At 36.2% G+C, this 12,072-nt stretch overlaps 1 protein-coding gene across 1 annotated transcript in view; it reads right to left on the minus strand.

Moving 5' to 3' along the window:
- The window catches only part of CIRSR (corepressor of RBPJ and splicing regulator), a 40,447-nt gene that overhangs the window by 1,533 nt on the left and 26,842 nt on the right, over nt 1–12,072 (minus strand). The window contains 2 exon segments of the mRNA XM_007451066.1: nt 347–432; nt 1,492–1,598. Of these exon segments, the coding sequence (XP_007451128.1) occupies nt 347–432; nt 1,492–1,598 (193 nt within the window).

The raw sequence follows: 12,072 nt of genomic DNA on the forward strand, positions 1-12,072 counted from the left end.
TAAGAAGAGTAATACATGGCCCACAATTTTCTAAGAACAAACCGTATGCAAAGATATATACAAATCTATGAAAACTAAAACCTACAAATAAATCTATTTCCAAATTAAATGTTCTGAAAAAAGTGCAGTGACTTTGCGGTATAAACTGAGTATATAATCTTACATTCATTTTCATATTACTGAAAGAAAGATAAAATTGTACTACTATAGCTGAAGAATAAATCAATAAATGAATGTGATACACGGCTTAAGTACCTTAAACTTAGGATCAGAGTTGAATATGACACTAAGATGAAACATAAGAAAAAGTGTAGTTGAATTCATTAAACAGACACTTTTGAATCACCTGAGAAGTTTCTGTTTTTGTTTGGTTGTTAGTGACTTTAAAAATTCGACTTCTGGATCTTCTTCACCCTCACTTGCAACATATTCCTAAGTCAACAGAGACATCATTAAATTGCTAGATTACAAGACAAGTTAGTTATCAGACAGGAAAGGAAACATTTACAAATAAGAAATTTTATATTAGGGACATACTGTAAATGAGTATGACATTTTGGATTGGAAAGTGGAGTTAAAAAATTTTTGTAGTCTACCTGCCAAGGAGGATCATAATGCCCTAAGAGGTTAAGATGACTGCTTTGCCACCATTAACAAACTTTATCAGGAGAGGATGACAGAGAAGCATAGACAAAATGTTTATAGCATGGCTTCTACTCTCTCAATTTTCTTTTTAATTTAATGGAACATAAAAACCAGGAAGATCATGAACTTTAGGAGAAGGTCAAAACATCCACAATTTTTGCCTTTCCAAATTCAACAGTACATTATCAAGTATATTAAACAGTACAAATACATGATATATATGTTATACGTACAATCCCTAGCAATGCTTGAGAAGGAATGTGACTCTTTCAGAGCAGCACAAGTTTATGCCAGTGGGAGTCTGGGTTTTAGTCTCAGCTCTGTCTCTAAAAAGCCACATGATCTCAGGGAAATCACTTAACTTCTGTGGGCTCCAGTTTCCTCATTAAATGAAATAAATGGTTTGTATTAGAACATCTGCATTTAACACTTTAAACTCAACCATTTTCTGGATCTATGTACACTTTAATCAAGTAACTGTTTAAAATATTTTCCATATTTTTTAGGGGTTTGCTTTTATACACTTCTTCCCATTGGTTCTGTTTAATGTCACTTCATGGGTAAGTTAGCAGGAAGGAAAAAGTAACAACCTTATCACCAGATCAGTTAGATATTTTATCCACATAAACCCAGAGGAGCAGGTTCGTTTATTAAAATATAGGTTTAAAAACATTTCTCATTTAGGTTAAAATAATAAGCAAAATCAAAATACGTTTTAGGCATTTTCTTTGCTCTATCTTGCCTTCCTATGGATATATACATATTGGAAAACATTAAGTAGCAATTCACAAGCAATCACATTTAGATTTATAGACATTTTCAGCTTACTGATAAAAAGATCATTACCTGTGATGGATCATTTGCGGTCAAGTTTCTCCCCAGTACGTTTCGTTTCAGTGCAAACCCACTGTTTCTCATCTCCGCTATTAGCTCTGAGGGGTGCATCGATGGTCCTGTTCACAAAAATCACAGTTTCAATGTATCATTTATAACTCTCTACCTTTTTCGGACTCCACAGTAGGAATGCAGCTGAAGCTTTGTTAAGTAAAATCACAGCTAAATCAACTCAATAATCTTCTGCTGAGCAAATAATCAGATATGATTTTCTAAAACAGCAGTCTGGAGATTCAGAATAGAAAATAATTGCATTTTTCTTACGTGCTAGGGGATTCTCTTATGTAACTTTGTCATATTGAAAAAGATACACTTAAGTGTTATCTGCTTGGCAGTTTTCAGTATAAAATCAAAGCAAAATGATAAAAGACTGCAATTAAACTTTTAATAGTTATTCTCTCAGTAAGAATTCAATTTGAAAAGAGATACACATATGCTATCAGTAACAATCAAGTACTTTAGTTAATCTTGCATGTATACATTTTCAGAGTTTGAAACTTCTAGTCATTAGTTTGGGGTTGGTGACAAGCAATTTTAGGCTAGCTATAGGTGTGTATGTGTTGTATTTTCTACAAGCTGTTGTTTCCACTTTTACAAAATCCCCAAACTTTTTGAAAAGTGAGCTTGTTTTTGGTCACATAATATGCTCTAAAGACAAATAATATGGACTAAACATAGATATAATTAAAAATAAAAAATTTTAAACATCTGCACCCTTCCCTCAAACATTATTATGTTTACATAAGATAGGAAAGACTCTTTCCTCCTTCTTTTGTATATTCCAGTTTCATTTTGTTTTCCCTGCAAGTAGCAAATAATGACAACATTTCATGGAAGCTTTTTAGTTTCTGGCCTAAATCATTACACTGGCTTAAAAGAACTGTACTGGGCAATGTATCTGGAATACAGGTAAGAATACGACAGTTCCTGCCAACAAGGAACTCATAAGGGAGGGTGGGGGATAGAGAAACATTCAGAAACTGATACTCTAGTTTGTTGATTAAATATGTCATCTAATTTCTTTACCTTTTCCCTGATTTACTGGTCTTTTACTACTTATTTTGCATGCTCACTTACATGTTACCATAAAAAAACAAAAGGCAATAGGCAATATAATTCAAATCTGTTCTCTTGCCAATAGCATCTTTGGTAAAAAGTTTGGTCAGACAAGTTCAGGTGTAGGTTAATAACTTTTACTGGACTCTGGGCTTTACCATTCTACTCATATTACCAAAAACAATTGAAAGTTGGCTATAGGTATTAGGGAGATAATTAGAAAAAACTGCCTATTACTGGTGTATGGGAAGTACTAATAATGCAATGCTTTAATTTACTGCGGGGAAAAACCCTTATTTAATTGAAAACAAAACAAAAACATCATAAAGCACCATCTTTATTTCATTGATATTAATATTTCATTTTAAAACAACACTGGATTTTTGGTTTGTTTTTTCTTTTATACAATTAATTTAATTTCCTATGGATTACTTTAATGACTTCTAGAAAAATTCAATTTGGTTGATAATACTGATAATAATATGTTAAGTAAAAAACTGAATTTTATAAATTCATTTATTTTATTTATTTTTGGCTGCAAAAATATTTTTGCTGCGCGCGGGCTTTCTCTAGTTGTGGCGAGTGGAGGCTACTCTTCGTTGTGGTGCTCGGGCTTCTCATTGCGGTGGCCTCTCTTGTTGCAGAGAATGGGCTCTAGGCGTGCGGGCTTCAGTAGTTGTGGCACGTGGACTCAGTCGTTGTGGCTCGCAGGCTCTAGAGCGCAGGCTCAGTAGTTGTGGCACATGGGCTTAGTCACTCCACGGCATGTGGGATCTTCCTGGACCAGGGATCAAACCTGTGTCCCCTGAACTGGCAAGCGGATTCTTAACCACTGCGCCACCAGGGAAGTCCCAAAAATTGAACTTTAAATATCAGTATGGAGTGCCTCTAAATGGCATTGAAGTGCTAATATAATTAATAGCTTTAAATTAATTATAGAGTGTTTCACTTTGGTGGCTTCTCAAACTTCACATGTAGGAACCTAATTTTATAAAGTAGAAAATGTCTTTCCTGAAGTGTCAAAACTACATTTCCTTGTCAACAACTTTTTTAGATGTTCAATGAATTCAGAAAGCAAACATGCTAAGAATTAGGATAAAAACCACTCCAGTAAAGGGCTAAAGAGCTTGGTCATTATAATGAAAGGGTACCGATTTCATCAGTTTTCATCAAGAGATGGGTAATTTTAATAAAATGCTTTAGGAAACATACTTTCAAATTTTTCATTACAGTACTTCCAACTACTTCAAGAAAATGATCTCTCTCCCCAGGCTGGCAGATTATTCAGACTATAAAACAAACGGTACTCTTCCATCATTTATATTTCTCCAGAATCTCAACTGCAGTTTTGTAGTGCATACGCTTAGCATATACTTCCACACTGTAAGACTCTGAACAATGTTTAGGGAAGCACCTAACAAATAGAAACGATTATTTTTGTCAGTAGCTATAAAACTTTTGTGATTATTATATATTTTTCACAAAAAATGCTCTTAATAGTAACATTTTTCAAAATCCAGTCTTATTCACTTCTTTTTGTACTTAAACTTTCTCCTTCTATCATCAAAACTTCTAGAAAGATATGACAAGTCAGGTTTAATTAAGATATATTCAGCCAGGTATCTTTATATTTTCATGTTACTGTGGTAGTGGCTATGTAAAGTTAACCTGACAGAAATGACTCCAGCTCTCTGACAACTCAAAATTTAATTGATATAATATCAATAGATTATACGGGTATGTTGAAGACAGATTTTAGAATATGCTCAAATGCAAAATGACTACTTTTTTTGGATGCCTTTATAATTTAAATTACAGATGGAGCTGGGATTCAGGAAGGTTTGGTTTGCTCTTAAATTTGCTATGGCAGAATGATTCTAGAGAACTCAGAAAAAGAGCATTTGTTTTAAAATGTAGATTTGTGAAGGCTCCTTTCTAGATCACTTCAGTCAGGCTGGGTTAAGCCTCCATAGCTTGAAAACCAGTGTTCGAACTTAGAAAAGTTGGTCCACTGAAGAAACTGTTTTTCAACATTCATTAATTTTGCAAACTTTCTTTGCTGTGATGTGGGTAAGCACCAAAATACTAACTGTGACTATGGTATTCAGTTCTATGCCCTGATTAGACCCAGACTATTTTCTACTAGAAAAACAACATGAAGTCAATGTCACAGAAAAAATAAATTCTCAGAAGGCAAATTATGTCGTACAAAATTATGTTTGTAAAGGGTTTAATCTATTCATTAAGAGCATTCATTTTTATAGAACGAAGCAATAGAAGGTAAAAAATGTTCTGTAGTAAAATAGGTATTTTATCAGAGAATAATATAGGAGTCAAAAGTGCTGGCCGTGAGAAAGGCCCTGTCGCCGACTTCCCAATTAGAGGACAGCAGTCCCAGGTGAATCCCACAAATGGCACAGGAGGGAGACTAATGCTGAAGGAAGAGATATTCCTGTGTCTCACTGTTAGCCTGGGCCCATCTGCTCTTCCCAAGGACAGAGCTATCTTCCTTCCAAAGTTCACTGTTCCTTTCAAATGAAGCATTACCTTCTACAGTTTTATGGTATTCAGTGGGAAAAAGGACACTGAGTTACAGGTTAAGTATGGAAAGTATTAGAAATACTTTCCCCTCCTTCCCCCAAATTTAATACACTAATTTAATTTATAGGATGCTACTGCTTCCTGAGACGAAAATTCTATTCCTAGAGTGAATATCATTTTGTTTGTGATGACAGTGGTGATTAATTATTTTCCTTTTCATTCTGTGTGTGTATTTTAACTTGATACAATGAAAAAATCTCAAACCTAGGGAGAATAAAGAGTTCTATATATTCATCACACAGCTTCAACAATTATCAATGTTTTGCCATCCTTGTTTTATTTATTACCTCCAGGGTTTTTGTTTCTTTTTTGATAGAGTATTTTAAATAAAATTTCAGACATCACTTTGGTATATAAATCACTAATATGGGCTATTTCTTAAAAATAAAGCCCTAACACTTTTGTTACACTTATTAATACTGACAGTTATAAAATCCAGTCAACATCCAGATTTCCCCAATTATCTCAAAAAAAATTTTTTTTTACAGTTGGCTTGTTCACATTAGGATCCAAACAAGTTCCACACATTGCATTTGGTTTATGTATCTCTTAAGTCTCTCTCTCCCCCTCTACTTTTGAGGTACAAATGACACATATCTTAAATCTCTTTTAATCTAAACAAATATAGCCACTTTTCCTCCACTCCCCCCTTATTGCTATTCATTTGTTGAAGAAACTGGGTCATTTGTACTGTAGAATTTCCCCCATTCTGGGTAGTGATGTCATTTAATATGTTCTTCTGGCCCTTGTATTTACTGTAAATGAGCAGTTAGATCTAGAGGCTTATTATTACACTATTTTGGTATTTTATAACACATACTTTAGGGGAATAATGGAAAGTTTTCTAAAGTTTGGATTCAGGAAAATGACACCTGAAAAGAAACACATTTTTGCTAATGAACTAGACTAAGGAAAAAAGGCTGAGACTTCAACCTGGTATGTTCTTGCTTTCATCATGTATTTATTGTAGTCACAGTAACAGTGATACAACCTTAAAAATGCGTGGGTTTGAAAATAAACCCCCAAACACATCACAAATGAATTATGATTCTTATTTCCATGAAAAGTATGACATTTATTTCTTCCTTCTTTCTTACGGTTAAACTGACTATATATTGTGAAAAAGCCACTCCCTGTCACTAAATGTAAAACGGACACTTAGAAACGCTAGTAACAGTACACGATCAAGAGGGAGATTTATCACAATTATCTTACATTTGTATTTGAATCCTAATATTACCTAACCTTTTTGCTTTAAAGAAAGCTTATAGAAAGTTACCTTAAAAAAAGACTGAAAAGGGGGGCACAGCATGCAGCACAAGTCCCAGGGAAAAAGTGAACAAAGCTATTAATAAAGTGTGTGGGTGATTTTTATTTATATAGATGAGAATGTTTTATGTATGATTTTCTAAAGGTTATGCAAGAACCAATTGTACTGAATTGTAATAAAACTGCTCCATACTGAGAATTTTCCTGACACGTTGCCAGTTCATCTTAGTGGAGGCTGGAAACAATAAGGTTTCTTATTGCCCTTATCCTGAGTTCATACTGAAGAAAGCTAATTTGATCTCTATTAAGACATACAATGTAAAAGAAAAATTAAACATTTCATTTTTGTCTGTGTGTCTGGAAAATACACAAAGGCAGGGAAAGATGAAACTGCCCTTATTGTATGCTAGTGAAAAACACTTTATAAAAAACAACCTTGCCTTACAGAATCAATAATGTTAAAGATATTTGAGGTATATCTGATTATGTCTTCACATATTTTCAACTTAATTTACATGCAGGTATTTTACTGATGATACAACTATCACTAAACAATAAAGTGAATAAAGATAATCAAGTGAATTCACAGTCCTAGAGGACTAAGAAAAATCATTTGTGTTGTGATGAACATGAAGTATTAGAAGTCAGCACTATGTTCTAAAGAAGTTATGAGAATATGAACGCTCTTGAAAAGTTGTGCATCCATGAACCTCAAAAACAGTTGAGTCAAAGAAGTCAGACACAGAAGAACACATACTGTATGATTCCATTTATATGAAGTTCATGAACAGGTAAAAGTAATATATGGGATTAGAAATGAGAGTAGTAGTTGTAGGTGGAGGATGCCAACTGGAAGGGGATAGAAGGGTATTTACCAGGGTGACGGCAATGCTCTATGCTCTGTATTTGTCAGAAACATTGGTTACATGGGTGCATACATTTGTCAAACTCAATCCACACTTAAGACCAGTGCATTTTACTTAAAAATAAATTAAATCAGTCAACAGTAATTACTGAATGACTGAGTTACTATAGACTCTCACTACATTTCTATACTAGATCTCTCTCAAACTACGGAGAGAGCCCTGCATAGGGAATTTCAACTTATTCTTCCCTAGTATGTAACATAGAAAGTGATTTTACAAATCAGTATGTATTATTGAGGGCTTATTATTTTATCTCACTAGGTACTCGAAAATAAAGAATGGAGAACTTGGTTTTTGCCTTCAAGCTTATAATCTTTTTTGGGAAAATTAGTTAATATAAAAGAATAGAAAAAATATAAATTGTAAATTTGTGTTATAAGATATATTCAGAGAATAAGATAATAAACAGTGATGTTTAGTATAGTTAGCAAAGCCTAACTCTTCAGCCACTCACTAAACTATTATATAGTAAGCATGTGCATTGTGGAAAGCATTGGGAAAACAAAGATAAATAAGATACATTACATATTTCAGAAAAGCAATACTTTCTAGGAAAGAACTAGAAACTGAGTTTGACTTTCAAACTCATAGGATTTAGAAAAAGGTAAAAACTATGGCATTATAAATGAGTGGAACATGACGAAGGTTCATGTTAAGTTTGATTTGGGTAGAATTAATATTTACTAGGTAGACTACATTTCATTCATTCTCCTTTACCCAGGTAATCAGTAGTTAATTTCCTTTACTTGAAGTTGGCAGACCTTGAGTAGATGGAATGATATTAACAGGAAGAGTCATGTAAAAGAGAGTTATGATTGGGATCTGAGAATCATAATACCCCTTTGAGATTATGGAAGGTGTAGCCTCCACTAGCCCCACATATGCCTTTAACACAGAGCAGAGCCATTTACTGACAGAACAGGATTGCAATTAATTTGTTAATGTCAATGAAATTTCAAGGCATAGCCTCTCTAACAACACATTTAATCACTGAATTGTAATAGTGCTTATAAATAGTTCAAAATGAGTAACCATCTGTAGTCACTTAAAATAGCCAAAATTTAAAGTACTAATCAAGAGCATCAATTTGACCTCTGAAACACTATGAATTGACAAGTTTTACTGAATAATCTTTAATAGGTCAATATTTCTTTTTAGATAATTAGTTTTCTCATGCATTTAAAAACATGTATGTTCCCGACTTATCAAAAAATTTTAAACTTCTTATTTTATGTTATTTTTTTTTAATTTAATTTTTATTTTTGGCTGCATTGGGTCTTCGTTGCTGTGCGCGGGCTTTCTCTGGTTGCAGCGAGTGGGGCCTACTCTTGGTTGTGGTGCATGGGCCTCTCACTGCGGTGGCGTCTCTTGTTGCAGAGCACAGGCTCTACGCACGCGGGCTCTAGAGCTCAGGCTCAGTAGTTGAAGCACACGGGCTTAGTTGCTCTGCGGCATGTGGGATCTTCCCGGACCAGGGCTCAAACCCATGTCCCCTGCACTGGCAAGCGGATTCTTATCCACTGCACCACCGGGGAAGTCCCTAAAAGTTTTTATTTTATATTGGAGTATAGCCGATTAACAATGCTGTGATAGTTTCAGGTACACCACAGAGCAACTCAGCCATACACATACATGTATCCATTCTCCCCCAAACTCCCCTCCCATCCAGGTTGTCACATAACAGTAAGCAGAGTTCCCTGTGCTATAACAGTAGGTCCTGGTTGGTTATGCGTTTTAAATACAGCAGTGTGTACATGTCAATCCCAAACTCCCGAACTATCCCTTCCCTCCACCCTTCCTCCCTGGTAACCATATGTTTGTCCTCTCCCTTCCTCCCTGGTAACCATATGTTTGTTCTCTAAGTCTGTAAGTCTGCTTCTGTTTTGTAAATAAGTTCATTTGTAAAATTTCTTTTTAATTTCTGTGTATAAGCGATATCATATGACATTTCTCTTTCTCTGACTTACTTCACTCAGTATGACAATCTCTAGGTGCATCTATGTTGCTGCAAATGGCATTATTTCATTATTTTTTATGGCTGAGTAACTACTGACAAGGGCTTAATTTTCAATATATACAAAGAGCTCATACATCTCAATAACAAAAAAACACACAACTACATATTAAAGGAGAGAAGAAATGGTGCCTGCCTAACTTTCCGTTTTATTTTGAGGTCAATCCTTTATTAGTTTTAATATCCACCTATTTGAAGAGTTTAGCTTTAAAGGGATTCTGGTAACACAAATACTTTTTCTGCAGTAGAATTATGTTGAAGGATTTAAAAAAATTCTGCCATCAGATGTAGGGCTATCTCAGTAGCTATCCTGGGAGGATTCAACTTCTTCAAGGAGTTACATAAAAGAACTCCATAACAGATAAGGGCGGGATGTGCCAGAAAGGCAACTGAGTTTATCATCTTTCTTTCTAAACAAAGTCCCTCCAGCATACTCCAGCATGCTCCTAGGTGTCCTTCTAGTACAAGCTTATGATCAGACAATTATTTTGTTAAATTTCCCAAACATATTCTCAAGCAACAAAAATTCCTCCAACATGATAGGTTGATGGAAAGATGGAGGAGCAGCATGTGGGAGTACTACTGCAGGAAACTGCTATTAGTACTACAGCTTAGTGTAATATTCTTCAACAAAAATTAAATCAAGACTTAGGGGAAATAAGGCAAGGAAAAGAGCACTGATATGTAAACAAATGTTTGCAACAAGTATAAAATAATACTTTCCTCAATTTAAGCTATTATTAATTTTCATATTGTTTAAACACACTAAAACCTTTGGCGTACACAAGACTGGTTACAGAAACCTGAAACATTAAGTACCAATCATCATTTTAGCTGTCAGTGGTATGGCTGGATCTCATACTTAGGCGTTATAAAGAAAAAGAAATTTTGTATATGCCAAGAATATCCAGTGATACCATTGTACATTTAAAATTTACTTTTATTAAAAACGTGAAATTTACCATATTATCATATAGAGTCAGTTCCAAATATTCTTAAAATTAAGTTTAAAAAAATGGCAGGGGGCTTCCCTGGTGGCGCAGTGGTTGAGAGTCCGCCTGCTGATGCAGAGGACATGGGTTCGTGCCCCGGTCCAGGAAGATCCCACATGCCTTGGAGCGGCTGGGCCCGTGAGCCATGGCCGCTGAGCCTGCGTGTCCGGAGCCTGTGCTCTGCAACGGGAGAGGCCACAACAGTGAGAGGCCCGCGTACCGCCAAAAAAAAAAAAGGCAGGGACTTCCCTGGTGGCACAGTGGTTAAGAATCCTCCTGCCAATGCAGGGGACACGGGTTTATGCCCTGGTCTGGGAAGATCCCACATGCCACAGAGCAACTAAGCCCATGCACCACAACTACTGAGCCCGTGCTCTAGAGCCTGCGAGCCACAACTACTGAGCCCATGTGCCACAACTATTGAAGGCCATGCGCCTAGAGCCCGTGCTCTGCAACGAGAAGCCACCACAATGAGAAGCTCGCATACTGCAACAAAGAGTAGCCCCTGCTCGCCGCAACTAGAGAAAGTCCACGCACAGCAACGAAGACCCAATGCGGCCAAAAATAAATAATAAATACATTTAAAATATCATTTAAAAAAATGGCGGGGCTTCCCTGGTGGCACAGTGGTTGAGAGTCCGCCTGTCGATACAGGGGACGTGGGTTCGTGCCCCAGTCCGGGAAGATCCCACATGCCGCGGAGCAGCTGGGCCCGTGAGCCACGGCCGCTGAGCCTGCGCGTCCGAAGCCTGTGCTCCGCAATGGGAGAGGCCACAACAGTGAGAGGCCCGCGTACCACAAAAAAAAAAAAAAAAAAAAAAAAAAATGGCAAAGTAACTTTAAATATATAGAAACTTAAACCTAAAAAAACAAAAGTCAAATAATTAGTACAATATGAATCTTATGTTAACAAATTTCGAATCAATGTTTCTTCACTTTTATGTTGCTTTTACAACTTTTAGGCTTCAGTCCAATATATGAAGAGCCTGAAATTCCTCCCATTCTCACAACAAGAAAAAAGCTGAAGAAAGTGAACATCAATAAATCTTATAGATCTATCGGAGAATTGAGGTCACAGAGCAAATCACTGCCCCCAAATGGGAGAGACAGGTGATACAGAGACTCAGTTTACCGAGACCAGAAACCAACAGAGCCAGCAATTGGTAGAAATACTTAAAGGATAACTGACTATTCTTGGAGACTGAGCAAGGACTAGCTTGAGAGATGAAAACTCCTGGGGGCTCAACCTTAAAGAGGCCCCAACACTTCTGTGAGTTTTACTTCCAGAAGCCCGGCCAGGTTCTCACTGTGAACATCAAATAACAATCCCCTTGTACTTCCAACAGTGCGAAGGGAAAAGTAATCATCTTGAAATATGCCCAGAGCATTTTGTTGTCCTCAACAAATGCTTACCCTCAAAGGAAGCTATTTCACCAGAGCCTAACCTATGTGGGTGAAGAAAAAAAGCTGAGAAGTGGGGGAAAAAAAGCTGAGAAACACTTGTGAAGGTTACAGCCCAGGGGCAGAAGCTCACTAAAAAACCGAAACCTAGTCATAGGATTATAGAATGCTTCCCCTCCCCTCATATCTTACCACTACAACAGTAGGGCTCCTGTAAAATAACAGATTACAACTGAAGCCAGGCTCAGCCTCTATTAACAGAGTCTGTAGGGAA

Source organism: Lipotes vexillifer, unplaced genomic scaffold, assembly GCF_000442215.2.
Source record: "Lipotes vexillifer unplaced genomic scaffold, Lipotes_vexillifer_v1.1 scaffold645, whole genome shotgun sequence".
NCBI classification, from domain to species: Eukaryota; Metazoa; Chordata; class Mammalia; order Artiodactyla; family Lipotidae; genus Lipotes; species Lipotes vexillifer.